This window comes from Heloderma suspectum, chromosome 12, assembly GCF_057233095.1.
Source record: "Heloderma suspectum isolate Gila_16-S chromosome 12, 16-S_ref, whole genome shotgun sequence".
Classification (NCBI taxonomy): Eukaryota; Metazoa; Chordata; class Lepidosauria; order Squamata; family Helodermatidae; genus Heloderma; species Heloderma suspectum.
In genome coordinates, this window is record NC_139469.1 from 10,508,701 (window position 1) to 10,534,263 (window position 25,563).

Sequence of the window (25,563 nt, forward strand, 5' to 3'; positions counted from 1 at the left end):
GAGATGGAATGACAGGGGATGGAGGAATGAATGGAACAGAGTGGCTGCAATCCCAATCACGCTGCAATATTTTGTGGCCGGTCTCATAGAATAATAGGGTTGGAAGGGGCCTACAAGACCATCAAGTCCAACCCCCTGCTCACTTTGATTCCCCCCCCTCCCATGCACATAAATGCATACGCATGAGCATTAAGGTGTCTTGCACTGGTCAACCTGCCATTTCACATACTGGAGCGGGAAGGCTCTACACTTTACTATGTGGAAAGGTTACAACATCTGAGACCTAAAGGAAAGGCGAGTGAGGGGAGACATGATAGGAGTGTTCAAAATTATGCATGGTGAGGAGAAAGTGGATAGGGAGACATTTTTCTCTCCCTCTCCTTCTCTCTCGCATAATATTAGAACCCAGTGGGGTCCTCCCATGAAGCTGATTAGTGCAAGCTTCAGGACAGATCAAAGGAAAGACTTCTTCACACAGAGAATAGCTAAACTATGGAATTTGCTACCGCAAGATGTAGTGATGGCCACCAATTTGGATGGCTTTGAAAGGGGATTAGACAAATTCGTGGAGAAGAAGGCTTTCAATGACTGCTAGTCCTGATGGCTGTATGTTACCTCCAGTATCAGAGGCAGTCTGCCTATGTGCACCAGTTGCTGAGGAACATGGGTGGGAGGGTGCTGTTGCACTCTTGTCCTGCTTGTGGGCTTCCCTGTGGGCCGCTGGTTGGCCACTGTGTGAACAGAATGCTGGACTAGGGTTGGTCTGATCCAGCAGGGCTCTTCTGATGTTCTTATGAGCTTATTCCCTTCTATGGATGGCTACTAGTCCTCATGGCTCTGTGCTACCTCCAGTTCCAGGGGCAGTATGGCTATGTACACCAGTTGCTGGGGAATATGGACTGGAGGGTGCTGCTGCACTCATGTCCTGCTTGTGGGTTTCCCTGTGGGCAGCTGGTTGGCCACTGTGTAAACAGAACGCTGAACTAGATGGACCCTTGGTCTGATCCAGCAGGCCTCTTCTGATGTTCTTTGCTTTGGCAATGCAGGAGACGCAACTGTGGAGTGCAAGAATACAGCATACAAAGCTGAGCCTTCAGTAATGTGTGTGTGGTGTGTGTGCTCAGATGGTGAGCCTTGCCGTGAGAATGGGGGCATTACAACTTGAAGCAAGTCTCTCTTTTTGCCAGCAAAACATCTTGAGACATTTGCCAGTATGAACTGAACCTTTGCATCAAGTGTCAAAGCCAGGGGTGGGGAGAGGGGGGAGAAAGAGAGAGAAGGGAGAATGGGGGGGAGGTAAGAGAATGGGTGGTGGAGGTGACGAGCATGTCAGAGGTCAGCCCTATTGAAAACAACACACATCGGCACCGATATTTCATTTCAAACTCACGAAGGTCAGACTCCCCCCTTGTTGCTTTATGGCTGAACTCCCTGCTGTTAACCACCAGCAATAATGTAAAATGGCAAAGGCTTTGCTTGTCCTTTTTATTATTAATTTCAACCACAAGGAGCGGGGGGAGCAGGGGGAGGGGGGGCGAAGAAGCCTTCAAAGGAAAGCTAGAGTGTTGTTGTTTTTTAAAGCGGGCGGTAGGGCATGCGGGAAGAAAGGAAAGAAAAAAAGCAGACGATGGTAGGGAAAATGCTGTCTGGGAAATTAATGGGTAAAATGGTTTTCATTAGTTTCAGAGGTGCGTGCCTCCTGCCGCCCCCCTCCACATGCAGCTGCAGCCTGTGTTCTGCTTTGGCCCTCTCTGCCCCCTAAAAAATTAAAGAGGACCCAAGGCAGCCTCCCTCGGCTATTCATCATGACTCCCTGGGTCTCATCCCATCATCCCGTTTCTATGGAAATGAGGGTTTTGCCGGAGAGCTGCCGGGTCCGTCTATCGCATCCGATCGACCATCTCACGGACCTTGCAATGAAGGGCAGCTTCCCCTGGCAATATCCGAGAGGCATGAAGAATATTGCTCCTTTGACAGGCTTGGAGGAGGGGTGAAAAGGTGGAGGCGCACACGGGCAGGCCCAGCTGTGAACAGGGCATGATGAATATGGATTGGAGCATTGATAAGATGACCCTGTGTCCTTTCCACATCTCCAGAGTTTGGCTCAAGCAAACCCATGACTTTTGCAGTAGAACCTGGTAACCTGGAAACAGGCCAGAGGCTGGGCAAAGACCAAGCACCTGTTAAAGCAGCAATGGGGAACCTCTGGATGTAGCCCTTGGAGAATTCCCATCTGGACCTCAAGGCCTCTCCTCCTTGGCTTCTGTGCTGGCCGAAGAGTGGTGTGCGTGTGGCTTCTCTTCCTCTCCAGCCAAACTGGAAATGCAGCAAAGTGCAGGTGCTGGGCCCCCAATCTGAATCGTGCTCCTGGCAAGGTGGTGGTGGTGGTGGGTTAATCTTTTGTTATTAGCCTGGCCACATCTACTTTTTAATATAGTTCTGGCCTATGGGGGGGCACTTAATGAATCACCAAAGAGGATAGCAATTTGCATAAAATTTCCATGGGCTAATTTATCTGTACAGATGCGAATTTAGAAATGATTATGATAATTTAAATAGAAATGCAGTAAACCTCACCATAGTGAGAAAGGCTGTGACCAGGTGACCTGGGTGCCTAACTGTTCAAGCCTGCTGTTCAGGTGTTAACTGTTACCTGTCCAAAATGTCGACCCCGTGTGTGGGTGCTGGACAAAAGGCAAACTCCATAATCAGAAAAGGAATTGAGAATAAAACTGCCGATATCGTAGTGCCTTTATACAAATCTATGGTGCGACCAAACTTAGAATACTGTGTAGAGTTCTGGTCACCGTACCTAACAAAATATGTTGTAGAGCTGGAAAAAGTGCAGAAAAGGGCAACTAAAACGATCAAGGGGCTGGAGCATCTCCTCTATGAGGAACGGTTACAACAGCTGGGATTGTTTAGCCTGGAGAAAAAAGGAGAGTAAAGGGAGACATGATAGAGGTGTACAAAATTATGCTTCGTGTGGAGAATGTGGATAGGGAGAGATCTTTCTCCGTCTCTGAAAATACTAGAACCCAATGGAGTCCTCCCATGAAGCTGATTGGTGGGAGATTCAGGACAGATAAAAGGCAGGACTTCTTCGCACAGTGCATAGTTAAACTATGGAACTCGCTACCACAGGATGTAGTGACGGCCACCAGTTTGGAAGGCTTTGAAAGGGAGTTAGACAAATTCCTGGAGCAGAAGGCTATCAATGGCTTGTAGTCCTGATGGCTGTATGCAAGCTCCAGTACCAGAGGCAGTATGCCTATGTACACCAATTGTGGGGACTATGGGCACTGTGTACTTGTGTCCTGCTTGTGGTTTCCTGGTCAACAGCTGGTTGGCCACTGTGGGGACAGAATGCTGGACTAGACGGATCCTTGGTCTGATCCAGCAGGACTCTTCTTGTGTTCTTATATTCAGGTTTTAAGTGTTCTTTATCTTTAAACTGGAATTGGACTGGACCTTCAAATAGAGGATAACTTCAAATAGAGGATGGTCCTCTGGCAGCCGTTCAAAGAGGGCACCCGGCCACCCTATAATCTGGCCACACTCACCCCTACCCACTGCTGGCATGTGGGGCCCCCAACGCATTACCCCGTGGGAATGTGGCCCTTGGGAAGGCGGAGGGGAGGAAGGTTCCCTACCCTTGCTCTAAAGGGGGAGATCTATTTCTCCCAAGCACCTGACATTGTCTGGCATGGAGACAGGCCCTTCTTGCAGACGTACCCTTGAAATATTGGAAGGAGTTCTAGCTCAGTGGTAGAACCCAAGCTTTGCATGAGCATGGGCCCAGGTCCAAGTCCTGGCACCTCCTGGTAGGCAAGTTGGGAAAGACCCCTGGGGGATACCCTGGAAAGCAGTGTAGACAATACTGGGCGAGATGGACAAATATCCCCAGTCACGCTAAGGCAGCTTCCTATGCTCCCATCTGGTGCACCTCCAAACTTTGGGGCACAGGGGGCACGACAGATGCTCAAGGGGGTTATATGGGAATAGAGTTATGAGTGGACACAAGTGATTCCTCTTTCTTCTGGAGGTGGCAGTAAAGATAGGTTTCTGTTTAAAATATGAGCTCAATCAAGCATCTACTTGGGTCAATCCCCCATGGGGCTGAGTTCAGGGGTGCAGAACCTGAGTCCCGGGGTCCCAATCTGGCCCACTGGGGTTCCCCAGAAGGCCACGCCCTTTCCCCGACCATCACTGGTTTGTTGTTTTTCTGGCTTTTGCTCAGAAAACCCCCATTGTAAAAGGTTGAAATGCTTCTCCTACGGCTTAATTACTGGCAGTAAGCGCTGTAAGCTAAACTGTGCTGGTGTTTTGGGAATTTTGGCCTCAGTCCTTTTGCCTTTGGCCCTGCACACCCCTGAAATGCAGACCTGCCTCGCCGAGAGCTTCTCCAAAATTAACTTCCGCCCTAGGGCTGAAAGAGGTTCAACATCACTGTCTTAGAGGCTGGGAGCTCCTATTTCAGTGGGGTGGTGAATCCGCTCTGGGTTTCACTCAGAACTCTAAAGGAGCTATCCATGGTGTTGAACCCATTTTGGGGATAGGGTTCTGCACTTTGGATAGCTCCTATAGAGGTCCAGCTGAAACCCAGAGTGGATGCAGCGCCCCACTGAAATAGGAGCTCCCAGCCTCCGCTGCTTAGAGGGTAAAAGGGGGAAAGCCGCTTTTCATAGAAATCAACCCAAGCACAAAAAAGGAAAGTGGAGAAACACACACACACTCCCCCAAAACAACGCCTGCACCTCACTGCTGACTCCACTTGGCATCCCATCCTCTTCTCGGCACTCTGAACATATGGCGTTGTGCTTAACAGCCCTCGCCCCATCAATTGGGGACCATTAGGGTGGGTTCTTTTCCCAGCGTAAATGTTGCCGAATATAAATTGTAATTAACACCGATGCCAAAATGGCACTTAGAGAAAATAAGCACATTATTAACATCTGCTGAATCCTGCCTGGAGAGCAGCAGCGGCAGCCGAAACACTCCTTTGCATTAAGAGGATTTGTGGCAGGGACTGCGCACAGGGTAAGGGTGGGCAGGGACAGAGTTCTCTCTTCAGTTACCTTGGTGTTGCGTGCACACTGCTGTATTGAGGCACTGGTGTGCTCCAACGTGTAGTCAAATAGTGAATTTTTCTCTTCTTTTTAAAAGAAGGACATGCTTATAGTTATTTATTTATTGCATTTATATCCTGCCTTTTTTTCCTCCTTAAGGAAGCCCCAAGGCAGCTTACATTATCCTCCTCCTCTCCATTTTATCCTCACAACAACCCTGTGAGGTAGGTTGGGCTGAGAGTCTGTGACTGGCCCAAAGTCACCCAGTAAGCTTCCATGGCCGAGTGGGGACTAGAACCTGGATCTCCCGACTCCCAGTCCAACACTCTCACCACTACACCACACTGTACAATTTCCACTAACAAGACAGTCTATAAAGATAGGGCAAACAGCACCCCCCCCTTTTTTCCCTCCACTTCTAAACCAAACCACCTTTGTTTTGCCATGACTGACAAAAAGAAGCTTCACACAACATGCAATTAACTTATGGAACTCACTCCCACAAGAAACGGCCTCTAGCTTAGAAGCGTGTCGTTTTAGGCAATGTCACGAGAATAAGGTCTAGCAATGGTTATGAGCTGTGCAAGTTCAAAAATGGAACCTCCACTTACCAAGGCAGCCTACCTTTGAATACTAGATGCAGGACAAACAACAGGGGAAGGATATCATCTTTGTGCCCTGAAGCATCTGGCAAGCCATTGTCAGAAACAGAGCGCCAGTCTCAGATGGACTTTGGGTTTGATTCAGCAAGCAGTGCTGAAAAGCAGTCTAGCTTACACCAGCCTTTCCTGACCCAGGTGTCTCCAGATGTGTTGGTCTATACAACTCCCCTTGAACTCAGCCTAGCATGGTCAGTGCTCAGGGATGATGGGAGTTGTGGGTCCTCTGGAGATGTTTTGGCCCACAATAGGGAGGCTGTTCTACACAAAGCTCGCTTAAACTCCACAAGAGCAAAAGCGGAATTTGGGGGAACTGCAGAAAGTAAGCAAAGTGATGAGATTACTAGTTGGCAGAATTTGTTTTTGTAATTTTTTTCACCACATTGCATGAACATTCTCCGCTTTTGCTATTCAGGGAGGAGGAGGAGCAAATCCAAAACGAAGAAAGATGACATATGGTGCTTTTTTTCTTTAGAAAAAAAAGGAAAGTAAGGCAATGAGTACTGCGTCCAGTTCTGGGCACCACACTTTAAGAAGGATGCAGACAAACTGGAGAGGGCAACGAAGATGATCAGGGGACTGGAAACAAAGCCCTATGAGGAGAGACTTAAAGAATGGGGCATGTTTATCCTTGAGAAGAGAAGACTGAGGGGAGATATAATAGCGCTCTTCAAGTACTTGGAAGGCTGTCACAGAGAGGAAGGCCAGCATCTCTTCTCTATCATCCCAGAGTGCAGGACATGTAATAATGGGCCCAAGTTACAGGAAGCCAGATTCCGGCTGAACATCAGGAAAAACTTCCTGTTAGAGCAATATGACAATGGAACCACTTACCTAGGAAGGTGGTGGGCTCTCCCACACTGGAGGCCTTCAACATGAAGCTGGACAGCCATCAGTCAGGGATGCTTTGACTTAGATTCCTGCACTGAGCAGGGGGTTGGACTCAGTGGTCTTATAGGCCCCTTCTAACCCTACTCTTTTATGATTCTTCTATAATACTGGTTGATAAATTTACATGCGGGACCTGCAGCAAAATGTTGCAGCATGGAGTATTCCTGTTTAGGGTTCCAGCCCTGCCCACTTGCAGGGTACTCCATTGCATTACCCCTCTCTCCTTCCCCCTGACCCCGGTTTTCCATTTCTCCTTTAACAATCAATTGGCATTCTGTGCCCACTGAGCATGCTCAGTCTTAATTGGGCTACTTTGGGATCCCCCCCCCCGTAAGGATTTTTCTAGTTTTTTATACTTCTGCAAACTTGGGGGTCATCCAAGCCTGACAATACCTCCCTCTCGTGCATGGATGGTGCCGTTTTGGCTATGTAAGGTCTGGCACTTGAATGAGTTCAGTATTAGGATATAATAGGATGTGTGGTGTGGCGCACGTACACGCATGCACACACAGAGAAATGTTTTTTGCCCTCTCTCATGATACTTGAACTTGGGGTCTTCCAATGAAGCTGAATGGTGGGAGATTCAGGACAAACAAGGAAGTATTTATTCACACAAATATGGAATACTCTATCACAAGATGTGGTAACAGCCACCAACGTGGACGGCTTTAAATGGGGATTAGACAAATTCATGTAGGAGAAGGCTACCAATGATGGCTCTATCGAACGACAGTTGCTGGGGAACAGCAGCAGTTGAGGGCTCTTGCCCTCAAGTCCTGCTTGCGGGCTTCCCATTGGGGGGCATCCAGTGGCCACCGCAGGAAACAGGATGCTGAACTAGGATGGTCTGATCCAGCAAGGCTCTTCTTACGAGAGAAGGAGATATGCAAGACGCTCAAACCACATCCTCTGAGTGCTGGAGGTCTTATTCCACTGCTCTGGCTGCTGAGATTGTATCAGGCACAGCCCAGGCCCTTTCAAACAAGCTTCAACACCAGAAGGACTAGAAACTTAGTTTCATTTGGGAGGAACGGCTCAATACCACCCTTCCACAATGTTGTGCTCCCAAAGTAAATCACACCCTGCCCCCAGAAGCTGCTGCTAACTCTTTAAAAAATAATAATAAGCCGTGAGAGATCCTATTCACAGATCTCCCAAATCATGACTAGTTGAGCCCCAAGATTCTCGGGAAACTGAATCTTGCAGCTAACACCACATCCTGGGCCCTGGCTGTGCTCTCACAGATTTGCAGAATACACACTCCCCTGCCCAAGACCCACCCCTGTGCATATGTGAGCACAGCAAAGTTCAGCACGCTGCAGCGGAGGCTGGTGGCTCCGATGTCAGTGGGACAGTGAATCCGCTCCTTCAGAGTTCTGACTGAAACCTGGAGCGGATTCAATGCCCCACTGACATTGGAGCCACCAGCCTCTGCTGGCACACCGGGAGTAACTGCCCTGCAACCAGGAGAAGCCCAAGACCTGCCCCCCGCCCCCCGCCCATCAGAGAAAGCTGCAAAAGCAAGAGATTTCTGACGGAAGGGTTAGGCAAGCGATCGGCTGGTGCCCAACCTCACCCCACACGAACCCTAGCCCAGCAGGAAACCACGTGCTTTGTCCGTTCAACCTCTGGCATCTCCAGAGATAAGGATCAGGCAGCTGAAGGCAGAAAAGCCTTCTGCCGATTGCAGCAGACAGTACTGGGCGAGTTGGACTAATGGATGTGACTTGATAGGAGGCAACTTCCTCTGGTTTCTCTCCTCCCACACCCCAGTAAAAAAGGTTACTAAGATAGCCAAGGTGTGGACAGAAGTGTTTATATACCATCTTGACAGGTAAATCCACTGTTAATCCAATTAACACAGATAACCAGCGTCACATTCGAACACACACATTGTTACAGATACTCAAGCTGGCCCATGACTTCAAGCACAGAGTAGCAGAAGCAAGGCATTGAGAAAAAGGGGCAAGGGAGACAGCTGCCTCTCCCCGCCCACGCTGCGGCCCCCTTTGCAAACCATGCCCTCGCTGACTGTCCTTTCCAGAACACCTAACTCTGCATCCAGGAGAAGCGGCGAGCACGGTGATGCTGCTGCTGTCGTTGGCCTGCGGTTGAAGCCAGCTCTTCCCATGGGACACAGAAAGCCAAAGGGTATTTTAAAGGATTGCAAAGGTCAGCATGGCAAGTGCTGGATAACACAACAGGACGTCCCCTGGAGGGGAAAATCAGCCCTGAGTTATCCTTATGGCAAACGGTTAAATGCTTAAACGCCCCCATGAAGGGGTGCTCAGCAAAGGCGGCATTTTGGCAAGACGTAAATAAAATGGAGTCAGCCCAAGACACACTCTCAAGCGCTACAGACTTCTGAAAAGAGAACGGTGCCTGCTTTCAAAAAGCTCAGCGAGAAAGGATTTATGATTTGGGGCTGTAGGAAGGAGGGGGCTCTGCTCACACTAGCAATTTGGAAGCAGACCTTAATACTGCCAGCCCCTGAGACAAGAAACCATCCTCTTTTAAAGCTCAAGGTTGTTGCCAAATGATAGGAGGCCCTTGGAGATGCACTGGGTAACATTCGGAGAAGTTCTCTTGTGGGAGCCCCACTGGGAGGAATGGGCGAAGCACAAGAGCCCTCTTTCACACAGCACCCATGTCTTTCAGTGGGGCTGGGGCAGGAGGATTTCTTGGTGCTTTGCACCCACGCGTGAAACAAAAAGCCAAGCTGGAAAGGGAAAGCAAACTTTGGAATGACAGAGAAATCTTTTAAGCGTCCGTTTTGTGTGGCCAGTGTTTGCACTGCTCCTTCCGAGCATTCATCTTAAGGCCCACTTTAACTAGGAGGACATTAACACCAGGTTGGAACTTCCTAGGACTCTCCAGCACGGCAGCTGACTGCTCTCCAGGCTGGTTTCTCTAGCACCCAAGCAGAGGAATGTCCCAGGAAAAGGCAGCTGCCTCTGGATATCCACCGGGCTAAAAAGCTGAAAACTGGATTTGCACCCAGCATAGCATCACCTACCTGTGTAACCATCCCTGTCAAGACATGTGGACAGGTAGTGGACTGGTTGTGCAATTCAAGCACGTCTGAATCCCCGATAAATAAAGTTTAGACACATCCTCCCTTTGCATTTATGTATGAAGCCCCTTAAGACCCTCAAGCAAAGAATAATCCTTGAAGCACCAAATGAAAAACCAACTGGATCCAAGAACAAGTGACCATGGGGAAGAGGAAAAGGGGAGTACATTCTTTCAAGTTAAATTCCTCTTACCTTTCGCTACGCTTAAAGTTAAACAAGAGTTTATATATTAAATAGCAAGGAAATAACCCTGAACGGAAGGCTCCAATGTTTTCCAATTGCAACCCACCCTGAGTTCTTTGGGGACAGGGATGGGCTAGAAATTAAAATGAATAAATATTAGATTTCTTTTTTTCAAGGGCAAATTTTGCCCAAAAGGGATCTGTAGGCCTGCTCAGTGTCCTGGCAAGTTGGCCCTGCAGCAGCACCAAAATTGCACAGCATTCGAACGAGGTGGCCACAAGGCTCACAAATGGGAACTCCCAGCCAAGGAGAAGCAAGCTTGCTCGTGCTCGCACCAAACGCCCTGCACCGCTGCCATCACCACCACAGGTTTGGCGGCTCCTCGGCCACCCGGCTTTTGAACAAGGTGATCTCGTCCAGGTGCATCATGGGGACATCTCGGATGACCTCAGTCAAGTCCTCGTGCAGGAGAGGGAACACGACGACATTCAGGGCGGGCCGGTCGGCCTGAAAGCTGAACCAGACACAGAAAATATTAGGGCCGGAAAGGGAAGGAGAAAGGCAGACTGCGGAGGAAGGGGGCCGGCAGTCTCAAGGAAGTGTTTGCCTGGGGAACTGGAAGTTTGGGAGGCCCCCAGCTTTTATACGGTGTGAGAAAAGGGGTGAGCGTTTACCCACCATCGGAGGAGCCCACCCTCTGCCTTTCCTGGAAGCATCAGTGACCTGGTTTGCATGTAATGACAACCCTGCCGTAGAACCAGGTCAGGCCCTTTGTCCGCCTCACCTAGTGTGGCCTACTGGGACTGGCAGTGGCTCTCCAGGGTGCCCCTGGCATAGGTGTCCTTTGTCGCCTGCTACCCAGTCCCAGCCAGCCATACTTTCCTCCAGGAAATTCTATTCCATTCTTCTGCCACCTCAAGATGCTTAGCATTCTGCACCCATGGAGCATACTCAATGGTGTGTGTGTGTGTGGCCGGGGGGGGGGGGGGGAGGGTAGGGTTATGACATGGGTGGACAACCTTCAGCACGCGGTGGTTCCCAATCTGGACTGCAGAGAGCTGAGCCTGTGGAGGCTGACGGCTCTGATTTCAGTGATGCTATGCATCCATTCCAGGTTTCAGACAGAACCAGTCAGAACTCTACAGGAGCTTTCCAAGGCCCTTCTGTAGGCAAAACAGCTTTTCTACCATTCAGCTCTAGGCCCAGCCGTGAATCCTGGCCTAGGTGTGTGAATTCTCTTCCTACTCCCCCCACCCCCACCTGCTACTAGTCCCTATTCGTGATATTTTATTCATTGCCCCCTCAATTCTGTCTCCCTTCCACAACTCTAGTACCTTCTGTCCCTGATTTTCTACCATGCCGCTAATTTTACGTTATTAAAACAAAAAAGTGGACCACCATAAATCTCCCCCCTCCCCTCCCCACCCAGCCCCTGCCAACTGTGGATGTAGAATTAATGCAAGAAGACTGCACCAGCAGGGTTGTAATTGCAGAGGCAAAGAAAAGGACTGCTGCAGTTAAATCCATACACAATATTTACCAAAAGGAAAGGGGGGGAAATCATAATTTAAAGCTGGCTTAGACAGCAAGCCCTATATAATGATAGTCACATAGAGAGGCAATAGGACACACAGCAGGAGGCTGAAGATAAGGCATGCTGGGAAAGAGAAAGCGGGCTCACACAAAGCAAGTTAAAATATTTGGTATTGATCGCCAGAGGCGACAACTGTGGGTCACGTCTATTTCAGCAGGGGAAGAGAAAGCTGCGACAACCAGAGTGTTGGGAAAATACCATGGGGCTATCGTCACTTGTCGGACTACAGCACCAGCTCCCCCAGCCAACGCTGATTCTTCTCCAAACTGCTGAAAGCTGGATACACACTTCTCCTCCTCCCTCAAATGAATATTGGAAACGTGTGTGGCTCTGCCACAAGGAAGGCTGGATTCTTTGGGAGCAGGATGGAGAAAACAACTGCCTGCCATCATGGGAACTTGCTCCTTGTGGCTTTTCTGCATGAGTCACTGTTCTGGAGCAGGCATGCAACAGAGGAGAGCCTCCTCCTCCTTTGAGGGCAGGATTCTGCTGCATTGGCGGTGGCTGAACGATCCAATCACATCTTATGCGGGATGATCATGCAGGACTACCCACCCCCAGAGTTGCAAAAGGCACCCTCCTCTCAGGGCTTTCTGGAGCCTGGCATTACTGAATCCCTCTCTTGGAGGACAGAGTTTGGGAATTACTGCTTTAACTCTTGCAAACCTGCCCAGGGAGAGCTTGGTCAGGCTCGTCCATTCTGTAGCAGGTTCGCGTCTGCAAATTCCATCTCTGCCTTCAGTCTGTCTCATTAACGACACAAGACACACGCACACACGCTAACGCATGCATCTTGCTATTTTCAGACAGGCAGGGAGGAAAAAAGAACATTTTTTCCTATACTGCAAATTTCAAAATACTTATTTAACAAGCTGCTCCTGCCAAAACATGGATTATACTCAAGGATATGTATGCTACGCCCTACCGTTTGGTTCCAAGAAAAGTCACATTCTACAACCCATATAAATGATACCATTGGAGCAATAACTCAATTTGCATAATTTATTCTGTGATTTTTATAATTTTGCATAACTTATTCTGGTTTCCCAAGTCACAGGACAGGCAAGGACCCTGAAGCCAACAGCTACACCTCTTAACTGCTGAAAACCTTAGTCACCTCTCTGGCTTCTGAGATTTCAGCAGAGATTTCAGCAGGCACTGCGTACCTCTGCAGACATGAGGTCTAGAAGCTTGTGATCGCATTTTTACATGGAAGCTGAGATTGCTCAGAAAGCTCTATTTGGTGCCACTACTCACCACCACATTCTACACAACTCCAAAATCACAGCATGCACACAACATACGCCTGATTATGGTTGCCCCATAGTCTCTAAATTTCCTAAGATTTATTTGTTTTGATCAAAGGCCATTGCTTGAACTTAAAGATACTGCGTATGAGAAACAAATTCTTCAAACTCTAGAAGGAAATGCTGTCTTTCATCTTTCTCTGGGGACTCTAGATTAAGTGCACAGTGACTACTGGGCTAGTGTTATAAACCAACCCAAAGGCACACGGAAGTGAAAAGGAAGAGGCAGAATATCTGTTCTAATCTCTCCTTGGGAGCTGGCTCTTTCCTCCACACCTGGATGAGTTTCAAGCAGGATCCGCCTCCTCAAGCAGGCAGCAGGCCAGGAAAGCCTGCCAGCACGTGGATGCAGGCGGGTGAATGCCACACCTTTGGCCACACTTCTGCCCCGAGGGAAGCCAGCCAGAAGTGGCAAGTGCTGCTTTCTCACATGGCCTCGGCTCGCCAAACCCAAACCCAAAAGATAAGCGTTGCCAGCTGAACTTCACAACTCTATTTTCCTCCTTGAGTAAAAGGGAGGAAGTATCGGGATAATGGGACCCCACACACAAAAGGGCAGGACTTCACGATTGAAGAACGATGCAGTAGCCCCATGTCAACAGCAGCCCCATGTCAAATTCTCCCTCTCCATAGCACACACTTAGAGCATGTCCTGATGTCATTGTGCTGTGCTTTTTCCATGCTCCCACCCAAGCAGCAGCCAATGCTATGGAGCGGGGCAGGGAAATGCATAACGTGGCGACGTCATGACACGGGGCATGTTGCGCTACACATTACAGGGGAAGAAGGGATGAGCACAGGGCTGCTGCTTTCAGCAGCAGCCCTGCGATTCTTATAAGGTGAGTCCCAGCTCACAGAGCGGACTTCCCCAAACTGGCACCCTCCAGGTGTGTTGGACTACAACTCCCATCATCTGTTGGCTGGGGATGATGGTGCTTGCAGTCCAACACCCCCAGAGGGCACCAGGTTGGGGGACAGCTGCCTGAGAGACTCTCTTCTGCTACTACAAAAGCAGGGCTCAGCAAGCTGGTGCCCTCCAGCTGGTTTGGGTTCCCACAATCCCTGGCACACTGGTCATGCTAGCTGGGGCTGATAGGAGCTGTAGTCCAAAACCTCTGGAGGCCACCAGGTTGCCTATCCCTGAACATTGACCAAGAATACGCTTTTAAATAGGGTTAAACAGCATGCCATACAACAAACAGCAAGAGACGAGGAGGGACACGGGACACCAAGTTATATTTTAGACTTATTCTGGCCTTTAGATTCTAAGATTTGGGGGAGAAGAGGAGGGAAGAAAGTAGGCAAGTTCATTCTCAAATAGAGAATATGAAAGGGGCTGCCTGGTGATCCAAGTATAATTCTGCTAGGAATCCATTAGAGAGAGATCCGGTAGACAATGTGCTAACTTCAGCACAAAAAGAAAACGAAAAAGTGTTAAGCTAAAACCTGGAAAGAATCCCACTCTACTGAATGAATGGATGATCGAACTCTGGGGCAGTGTGTATGGTCCAGCTAATGCATTTAATTTAGGTACAAAAGGGAGAGTTTCCTCTTTCTTTAAATAAATGCACTAAGTTCTTGGCCTTCTGGAACACACTCAAGATTCTTGAGCGCATCTACTACAAAATGGTAAACGGATCTTTAGCTTACACATTTTTGTGATCTTTTGATTGGCGTAATAAAGATATTATATTAATTCGGATTTGACAATTGATCTTTAACAGTATAACACTCATAATTGGTCTTTAACACTCGGATTTCATTAGGTTTGGAAAGAGTTGCTCGCCTGAAGTAAGAGTTCAGGTGACTGAAGAGGGAGAATTTACTTAAAATACCACCACAACCAGTGATATATGTCATCATTCGCCAGCATTCTACATAGGACAAATAGGTCAGTCTCTACATAAAATAATAGACACAAATCTGATATCAGGATTGGAAATATTCAAAAACCAAAAGGGGAACCTTTCAACTCCCAGGACACCCTGTCAACCACCTTAGGGCGGCCATTCTTGAATAAAGGAATTCCAAAGACAGATATCAACATGAAATTGCTGAAGTACAACTCATCAGGAGATGCAACTCTATTCCTGTGGTTTGAATAAAGACAAAGGAGTTTTTAAAATCACATTAATATGTTAATTGGTTCACCATTGCAATGATGTCTGCGCTATCACGCAATAACCTTTCGCGAAAGGCAACTGTTAAGATAATTATCACTGTCTGTACTTTTTGCATTTTGATTCCCTCTGACAACAGTTTACACCTCCCTACTCCCACCACTGCCAGAATGTGTATGTGTATCTTCAAATTTCAGGAAAACACTTCATTCATCTTATGAAGTGGGCTACAGTCGATGAAAACGTATGCCAGAATGAACCTGTTAGTCTTTAAGGTGCCACAAGACCCTTTGTTGTTTTTTCTGCAATAGACTAACACGGCTTTCCCTCTGGAAATTGTCACAAGACTCTTCACTGTTCATGTCCAAAGTTAGGTATATACAAGTGGCAGGTGTGCCAAGTACTAGGTGCTTGTTGGACTACCAAATCCTTACTTTCAAGGATGGGTTGCCATGTAAAGAGTAGAGGCAAGGACTAAACACATCACACTTTCTATTCAGCACAACCATAAGAAGCAATGAGTGTTACACACAACGCATGCTAGTTCGCTTCAGCTGTTTAACAGCTCCGTCTTGAATGGTACCCACAAACCCTGGAGATAGGGCAGCCCCACACACTATTATGCTGCAAGCACAACAGCTGCATGTACACTGGCATTTCTCACTGCAAACCTTGAGTCTCAGAGTTGGAAGGGACCTTGGAGATCATCTAGTCCAACCCCCTGCTCAATCCAGGCTCTGCACTGCAGGGTGCAGCTACAGTGTCCCTGACACATGGCCATCTAGTTTCTGCTTAAATATCTCCAGTGAAGGAGAACCCGCCACCTCCCAAGGCAGTCTGGTCCATTGCTGAACAGCTCTGTTAGGAAATTTTTCCTAATGTTAAGCCGAAATCTGCTTCCCTGTGATTTCCATCTGTTGGTTTTAGTAGGAACAACGATAAAATCTGCTTCATCTGCATGACAGCCTTTCCAATATTTGAAAACCACTATCATGTCTACTCTCTTCTCCAGGCTAAACATACTCAGCTCTTTCAACTGTTCCTCACAGGCCTTGGTTTCCAGACCCCCTCATCATCCAGGTTGGTCTTCTCTGGATACGCTCCAACTTGCTAACATCCTTCTTAAAATGGGGCACCCAGAACTAGACACACTACTCTAAGTGCGCCCTAACACAGAAAACATGTGGAACTATTACTTCCCATGGTCTGGACACTATGCTCCTGTTAATGAAGCCCAAGATTGCATTAGCTTTCTTAGCTGCCGTATCACGTTGCTGGCTCATATACAGTTTGTGATCCACATAGACACCCAGGTTCTTTTCACAGGTACAGCTGCCATGCCAGATCCCCCCCATACTATACTTGCATCTTTCATTTTTTGTACCTATGTGCAGGACTTTATCTCTCTAGAATCTTATCTCGTTAGATTCAGCCCAGCGTTCTAGCCTGTCTAGATCCTTTTGAATATTGGTCATGTCTTCTATGGTGTTAGCTTGTGAGGTCCCAGAGGTGTTTACACGGATACAGGTCCACAAGTGTGTGATACTCACACTGCATCTGAAAATATTGCTGTTCATACCGGTGCTTGCCCTGTAATGTATGGAACTGCCCTTGCACACTCGTAAAAACTAACTGGATTGTCACTGGCAGATCTGTTCACTGGCCTGCAGCCTCAGAGACACTCTCACGATTGCTTACATTTCATATCCCCCCTAACACGTTTGTGGTCATGTATTTGAGATGAGTGAAGTGTGGCAAAGATGTGGATTATTTCCACTCTATCGCAGCAGTGCCTGGCAGGGTGTAGAATGAGGACTCTCTTCATCTCTCTCGGTGACTGCAAGGACAGAACCCAGCTGTGCTGTTATACACGATTAATGCATACAGAATAATAATGTTCAAAAGAGGCTATAAACCCGCTCTAAAATAAAGAACTGATGGGAGCTGGGAAAACCCAAGTTCTCCATCAAAATGTTAAGCCTATGTTTCAGTTGTAGGAATTCTTGTCACAAAATTGCAGTCTTGAAAGGCGGCTAAGAAATGCATTAAACTACATAAATTAAATTCAGACCGCCAGGGGGTGGGGGTGGGTGGGAGAGGGAAGCTCATAGGATGGATTTTTACAGAATTATTATTAGTGCATTTTTATGTTGCTTGTCCCATAATGATGCTCAATGCGGCTTGCAGGGAGAGTCGATATATAAATTGTCATAAATATATCAAATCCATTAAACACATTTCATAAACATTTCAGGCTGGCTGACGTGTTAGTCTGTTGCAGCAAAAACAACAAGAGGGTCTTGTGGTACCTTAAAGGTGAACACATTTATTCTGGCATAAGCTTTCATGGGCACTACCCACTTTATCAGATGCACAAAGGGGTAACCTCACGTTGGCAGGTTTATATACACATGCTGGGGCGTGTATGTGTGTATTGCAAACAGTGTGATCAGAAGGAATTTCATAAACTAGCATTTCTGGAATGCTTCCTCATATTGAAGAGTTCCCTGCATACAGAAAACCAGCACGTCAGGGAGAAGACTTCTAGCCCAAGCTTCTCCCTAATATGCACAGGGACTATTTCTTTATTTGGTACAAAGGAGCATTCAGTCGTACCGCTTCAGCGAACCCAAGGCCTAAGGCTGCCGGGAGCCCCCTAATCACATTCAGTCTCCTCCTAATTTTTGTTTGACACATATTGGTGGGGTGGGGGGAGTATCCAGTAAGGATTCCCAGGGGAGGGGGGAGCTTCTGAGGAAGTTATGAGAGAGTGGGATACTGCCAGAGCTTAGATTTGCAAGCCTAATATCCAATTCATACCCAAAATATAGATGTTGATAGCTCCAATCCATCCTCCAAACCGTATTTAACTAGGGAGCCCACGATCAGCCCAATACCCCCAAACATTCAACATGTTGCATTTGTGTTTAGAAAGCAAATAAGAGATCCCTAAGCAGTCTCAGCACAGTGCAGACTATTTACCAGTTAAATTCAGTGCTGGGTCTACTTTGGGGTGAACAAAATGCATAAATTTTGGGAGCTCTGCAAATATGGACGTTAAGCTGATCCATACATATTTGCGAATTTTGCATCATTGTCCCCACCTCTGCTAGACACTGGGGTGGGAGCACAAGATGCCATACAGGGAACAGATACTTGAAATCCTACTCATCTGTACTCTGGCCTGACATTTCACCTGGCAGATTTGCACCCATTAAAAAAAAGACTAGAAACCTAATTTTACAGGGGTGGGAGAGAACAGGTTGCAAATTCCACACCTGCGTGGAGGGAATGGCAGGAGAATACACATAGAGCCCTGGCTACATTGCGGGCTCCTGGTAAGACATCACTCCTTTCAATAGCAAACTCTGCTGGTGAGTGCCAACAGGATTGCAGCCAAAATGGGGCCACTGAGAAAGAAGAGAGCAGTATCAGCATTCCTGGGAGAACCCTGAGGTTTGCAGAAGTACCAAAAAATAGTTCCATAAAAAGGCCTAAGGAGGCAAAAGCATCCCAAAACAGTCCAATGAGGACTGAGCGTGCTCAGTAGCCATAGAACATCGATTGTCAACTGGAAAAAATGGAATACTGGAAGAAAAGGAGAAAAGAACAGAATGGCATGCTTGAGGAGGGTATGGCTGGCAGGAACCTGAAACAGGAGTACTCCTATTAGGAGGTGAGAATACATTTCAATGCTTTGTTGCTGGTGGCCTATTTGCATATAGCTGGTCAGCAGATCTGAGCCTGCTTTTGGTGGAAGGGGCAGAATTCCAAATAAGTTAAACCATCAACCAGACAGAAAACCCAATAAGCACAAGGCCTCAAGTTGCAGTCCACCTGTCACCATCAGCTATCCTGACCTCTTAGTGGGGAAAAACAATGCCGTATTGAACCCAAAACACCACAATTGGTCTTCCAAACCTGGATCCTGTCTTGTCCGTCCCTTGCATTAACTAATTGAAACATTCTAGCACAATCCTGAAAGTGCCTCCTCTTGGGAGGCAAAGAGCTCCAATTTCCCCCTAACAGTGCCGCATAACATGCCCCCACAAGACGCTGGGGAATGATGGCTGGCCTGGGAGCCATTGCAGCACAAGCCAATTCCCCTGGGGCTGGCATTGTCCTATGGACTTCTTTGGAAAGTGCATGCAGGGTACGGTCCAGCAGCTAGCCCTTTAGAACAGGGGTGGGAGCCTCTTTCAGTCTGAGGGCTGCATGCAATTTCAGGGAAGCTCTCGGGGGCCACATTCCAGTGGTGGGTAGGGCCGAACGTAAAAGGGGTGGGGCAACCCACCCCACCCCAGTATATTTTAGCTTAAAGCTTTAGGAGAGGCATCTCCACCTTTTAGGGAAAAAACTGAACAAAAGTCGGGAAACCACCAAATGATCGGTGGTTGGAGGAAAGGGGGTGGGGCCGGTGAAGTGGGCGTGGCCATCTGGGGAACCCTGGAATGCCCGACTGGGACCCCAGGTGGGCCAGATTTGGTCCCAGGTGCTGAGGTTCCCCACCCCTGCTTTAAAGTAGGAGCCTTGCCTAGCTGCATTTATAAATTCATCAGTCGCCTTTCGGTTCAGCTAGCTGCCCCTACCCACGGGGACTTGCAATTAAAAACTTAAAACCATGTTAAAGGTTTAAAAAATCCTGGGCCCATTAAAGCGTTACCACCATTGCTGCCTTTCAAACACGAGTGCACATGGCTTGTGGAGGGACCAAAATGCATGCAGATTCATTAAGGTTGACAACCACTTAAAAAAAAAAGTTTAGTTGATTAAAGTTAGTGCTGCAACGTCTAGGTGATTAATCAGAGACGTGAATTAATTTTTTAAAACCTTTTGATTGATTAAAAACATACCCTTGATTAATCGGCAGCAGATTTTAATTTTTAAAAAATAATTAATAGAACATACTAAAACTGGGGCCACGGTGGCTTAGTGGTTAAGACACTGAACTGCAGACCGGAAGGTCGGCAGGACAGCAGTTCGAGACCCGGGTGCCGCGTGACGGAGTGAGCTCCAGTCTTCAGTCCCAGCTCCTGCCAAACTAGCAGTTCGAAAGCAAGAATTTGCAAGTAGATAAATAGGTACCGCTTTGGCGGGAAAGGTAACAGCGTTCTGTGCACCTTGGTGTTCAGTCATGCCGGCCACATGACCACGGAAGTGTCTTCAGACAGCGCTGGCTCTTCGGCTTAGAAATGGAGATGAGCACCACACCCTAGAGTCGGTCACGACTGGGTGGGGACACCTTTACCTTTACTAAAACTGTGGGTGGCAGGCACCATCTCAGAAAAAGTATTTCCTTGAGAAGAGGCATCCCTACTTCTCTGTCTAACTCAAACAGCAGGGAATGCCTCTTCTGAGTTGCTGCCTGCTGTGAAGTGTGCATGCACCAAGTGAAGGATGCTCTTTGCTTCCCTTCAGCAGCATAGTGTTATTCAGATGAAGAGCCAGTGTGGTGTAGTGGTTAGAGTGTTAGACTGGCACTCAGGAGACCTGATTTCTAGTCCCCACTCTGCCATGAAGCTCACTGGGTAACTTTGGGCCAGTCACTGACTCCCAGCCTAGTCTACCTCACAGGCTTGTTGTGAGGATAAAATGGAGAAAAGGTTCATGTACACTGCCTCAGGCTCCTTGGGGGAAAGGCAGGATTTAAATGTAACAAATAAATAATAAATATATATTCCATAAAACATCTAAGGGCACAATCCTATGGCCGCTAGACAGTGGCTAGATGGCCATAGGATTGGTCAGTTCCCAGAGAACCGCCTCCCCGCCCCAACCCACCACCTCGTAGGCGATGTGGATCGTCCCCAGGTTCCGGGCTCGTAAGAGCAGCACAGAACAGGGCAAAAGGGAGCGTTCCCAGGGGCGGGGAGTGTGGAAGTGCCGGTACGACACTTCCTATGCACTGTCCAGCCTCCCCCAACCCATTCTGAAGTCCAGCAGCTAAACAGCCAAAAAAAGGCCATCTAGCCACGAATGCAAGGTGGCTGAGCATGGAGGACAAGATCCCCTCTGCACTCCTCCCACTGTGTATTGGACAGGCGGTCACCTCCAAGTTCAGAAACAGCCACCTCTCCATATAGGATTGATCGACTGATTTCTTTAATTGGGTGACAGCACTGATTAAATTTCTTTCAACCAATTTAATCATTTTTTTAAAAAAAACTGTCACTAATCAATAAATGATACATTTAAAATGTGGCTATTGCCAAAAAATCAGCCTATCTGAATCTGGGAAGAGAACCTGGGATGAGAACCTGGGATTTCAGTAGCAGTATTCCTCAAGGATCACAACCCTATTCAAGTCATCCTATTGCTACTTCCAGGCGGGCTGGGGGGCGGGTGGGGGGAGAAAATTGGGAGTTGGCCTTGGATGTAGAAATTGCTCATTACATAACTGGTTGATTGCACAGGTGCTAAGCCTCAAGCATGGGAAACTGCTACCTTGGCTCAAGGAATGTCTTCACGGATACAGATGTGCATACTTCTGTCTCTCTCTGCCAGTTCAACTACCCACCCACTGCTAGCAATGGCGTCATGGTGATTTCTTACAGGCAAAACGCTTCGAGGATAAATGGCGCTGGACAAGCGCCAAGTAGGATACCCAATAACCGCACCCCGAGAAGCCAAACGGGAGCAGGTGACTGGGGAGAGCAAGGATCAAAGGGAAGCAGCCAAAACAGCCCGACCGAGTCACAAGGCCAGGTTTTGCCACAACAAGCTCAAACACACTGGGAAGTTGTTTTCCAACATCTTCCGCAAATTAAGAAGTTATTTCAATAATTGGCCAATTACGCTTAATTTCTACTTGGGAAACACATTACCGCGACGGTTGATGTCTCTTGTTCTGCCCTCCCTTCCTGCATACATAGTGGCACACGTTTACAGAAACAAGGCGCAACGGCAAAGTTTCTGACGTGGAGGAAGGAGGGGGACCGGGAGAGAGAGATGGGGGGACGGGACACACCATGGAATGCCCACTGTGTTATTCCACTGCCTTGTAAACTTTGCCATCCAAAATTCCTTTGCAGAGTCCCTTCCATAGAGCACATGTGGAAAGGTGGAAGGATAACAGAACACAGGAAGCTGCCTTCCACTGCCTTCCACTGGTTCATCTAGCCCAGTATTGCTGACACTGGCTGGCAGCAATGTCTCTCCAGGGTTTCAGGCAGGATTCGTTCCTAGCCCTACCTGGAGATGCCAGGGATCAAACCTGGGGCCTTCTGCATGCAAAGCATGTGCTCTGTCACATTGAGCTATGGCTAACAGGTGAGGAGCATCTGCAAAGGGCACAGAAACCCCGAAGAGGGCCAGGGAGAAGCTGAATATGTAACCCAGGAGCAAGTGGTGGGCACCTCTGGCTCCTCAGTTTATCTCAAACCGGGAACAGGCCGCAGAGGAAGCCAGCCTCAGGCAGCCAGCATCCATCTGCTTTGCAGGAGCACTATGCATGTGTCCCGCTCCTGTGCAAAACAAGGCACTCTTCTCAAAGGACCCGGCAGGATGCATGCATAGCTGCCAGCGGCCCACTGGAACTATGTGCTATTAGCAGTGTACTTTAGCAACTCCTGGGCAGGGCTTCTAGAAGTCAAGACCTGCTGGATTTTGCACTCTTTGTCCTTCTTGTTGCTCCTTCTATTTACCACCCCCTAAAACACTTCCTTGTTGTCCACAAGTATTGCAAAGCACTGTCTGTCTGCAGGTATTGCAAGTCCCAGCCAAAAATATTGCAAAAATTAGAAACACAACTGGAATACACGCAAGAGCTTTGTGTCTTTTGTTCTGGTTGCAGAACCAGTTTGGAGGGGGTTCTGTCAACCTGATTCAATGTGAAATTTATTTTTATTCCCTTCCTTCCAAGAAGCTCATAGGAGAGAACACAACATCTCTCTCCCTCTCTCTCTCTCTCTCACACACACACACACACACACACACACACACCTTGCATTGTAACCTCACAACAACCCTGTAAAGCAGGCCAGGCCGAGACTGTGCACAACTGGCCCAAAGTCACCCACTGAGCTTCAAGGCTGATCTGGGATTTGGACCCAGATCACCCCCAAATCCAACAACTCTAATCAGTAGTACCACGCTGGCGTTTCAATGACCAGGGGCTGCTATATGCTTTGGTGCCTCCAAAAGAGACCTGCCCATCCCTCAGCACGACTGCACCCCTTGCTCACTTCCATGGTCCTTAAGCCACTCTCCCAAGCGTTGGAAGATAGATTAGGGGCTGAGCGAAGCGTGGGATATCGGAGGGGGGTAATTTAACCCTTCATCCCCTTCACAAAAGTGCTCTGCTCTTCCAGTTGCAGACACCTTGGGATGAAAGGTGGATCTCATTCATATCCTTGGGATGAAAAGGTGGATCTACAGATGTGCTTTACACACTCCCCAAACAGCTGAGCAAGAAATGCTCATTAACTAAGACATCTAAACCTTCCACAGAGCTTGTCTCCCAATTTCTTTCAGCCACCCTACCCCTTCCCTGCCCCGCTGCAAGCAGAAGGTTATCAGCTTTGCCGACTCGCACACCCAGAGCAGAGTCAGATTTCAACAAGTGATCCAACCTTCGAGTAAGGCAAGCCAAGGAGGAGGCCCTGGCGTTTATTATTAATTCAAACTGACAGGCTGATTCGAGGGTTCCAAGAGAGCAGGAAGCCAAACAGACAATGAAAGCTGGAACGAGATCTTAAATGATTCACTACGCCAGCCGAGCGATACATTAAGCCTTCCACAATTGGAGGTGGGGACCTGGCCAGGAGACATGCTTAGGCTAGCAAAGTGGGATTGGCAGCTAACATGCCAACGATGGGCTCGTTGCAAGCTGCAATGGAGAACAGCAGCAGGAGCTGTTTCAAGGTCAGGAAGAAGCAGAGGAGATGGAGGAGGAGGCGGAAGGGGGGCACTATGGCAAAATGAGTTGTTCGCTTTTAACATGAACCCAATCCCAAGGGCCAACGCCCCATTCTTTATGACAGGGGTGCAGAACGTCTTTCACCCCGAGGGCCAAATGCCATTTAGGAGAAGTTCTTGGGGACCACGTTCCAGTGGTGGGCGGGGCCAGAGGCAAAGGGAGGGGCCAAAACACCCCAAATACCAGGATATTTTATCTTAAAGCTCTCACTGCCAATAACTAAGCTTTGGAAAGGCATTTCTACCTTTTAGAAAAAGAGAAACTGCATAAAATCTGGGAAAACACGGAAGAATTGGTAGCTGAGGGAAAGGGGGAAAGACCAGGGGAAGGGGGGCATGGGCTCCTGGGGAGGGTCAGATTTGGCTCTGTAACCCTGCTTGATAGCACTGAAGGATTTGCTCTTGTCAGGCGCTATGCAGCTTTAACTGGGAGTCTAGAATACCATCTCCTACTTCCTGGGTGGAAAAAACAGAACTGCAGGCTGTCGAGTCAGGACGGTCGCACCACTAACCACAGTCCTCTTGGTGCCGGGAAATCAGAACCCCAGAAACCCACTACCTGCTCTAAAAGTGCCTGGGTCTGCCACGGTTCCTCCATCCAGGCAACCGATTGCTAAGGGAGGCTACGTACGAAGCGGCCAGCATTTGGACCTGAACGCCAAACAGGCACTCTTATTCATCTCTTTTCCCACTTTCCTTATACACCCATATAGTCATGTGAAAAAAGAAAGTACACCCCCTTTGAGTTCTATGGTTTTACGTATCAGGACATAATAAAAATCATCTGGTCCTTAGCAGGTCTTAAAATTAGGTAAATACAACCTCAGATGAACAACAACACATGACATATTACGCTGTGTCATCATTTATTTTACGGAAATAACGCCAAAATGGAGAAGCTATGTGTGAAAAACTAAGTACACCCTTACTGCTTCCATAGGTATGAAGAGGCCAAGTAGCAGCCAGGTGCTGCTAATCAAATGCCCTTGATTAATTGATCATCAGCAAGTGTGACCACCTCTATAAAAGCCGGAAGTCTCAGGAGTTTGCTGGTCTTGAGCATTCAGGTCTGTGTTAAAGACATCAGCAATGATCTTTGAGAAGCAGTTGTTGCTGCCCATCAATCTGGGAAGGGTTATAAGGCCATTTCCAAACAATTTGAAGTCCATCATTCTACAGTGAGGAAGATTATTCACAAGTGGAAAACATTCAAGACAGTTGCCAATCTTCCCAGGAGTGGACGTCCCAGCAAATTCACCCCAAGGGCAGACTGTGCAATGCTCAGAGAAACTGCAAAACATCCAAGAGTTACATCTCAGACTCTACAGACCTCAGTTAGCATGTTAAATGTTAAAGTTCATGACAGACTAGAAAAAGACTGAACAACTATGGTTTGTTTGGAAAGGTTGCCAGGAGAAAGCTTCTTCTCTCTAAAAAGAACATGGCAGCATGGCTTAGGTTTGCAAAGTTGCATCTGAACAAATCACAAGACTTCTGAAACAATGTCCTTTGGACAGACGAGACCAAAGTGGAGATGTTTGGCCATAATGCGCAGCACCACGTTTGGCAAAAACGAAACACAGCATATCAGCACAAACATCTCATACCAACTGTCAAGCACGGTGGTGGAGGGGTGATGATTTGGGCTTGTTTTGCAGCCACAGGACCTGGGCACCTTGCATCGAATCGACCATGACCTCCTCTGTATACCAAAGTATTCTAGAGTCAAATGTGAGGCCATCTGTCCGAC

The 25,563-nt window shown here is 48.0% G+C and overlaps 1 protein-coding gene across 2 annotated transcripts in view; it reads right to left on the reverse strand.

Moving 5' to 3' along the window:
• Positions 1-8,414: 8,414 nt before the first annotated feature.
• Positions 8,415-25,563, reverse strand: part of FBXL18 (F-box and leucine rich repeat protein 18) — a 40,975-nt gene continuing 23,826 nt past the window's right edge. Inside the window, exon 5 of one of the 2 annotated variants that reach the window (XM_084818306.1) lies at positions 8,415-10,390. In XM_084818306.1, coding sequence (XP_084674432.1) covers positions 10,234-10,390 — 157 coding nt within the window. In that variant the 3' untranslated portion in view covers positions 8,415-10,233. The remainder of the gene's footprint in view (positions 10,391-25,563) is intronic. The other variant, XM_084818307.1, reaches the window with a different exon arrangement.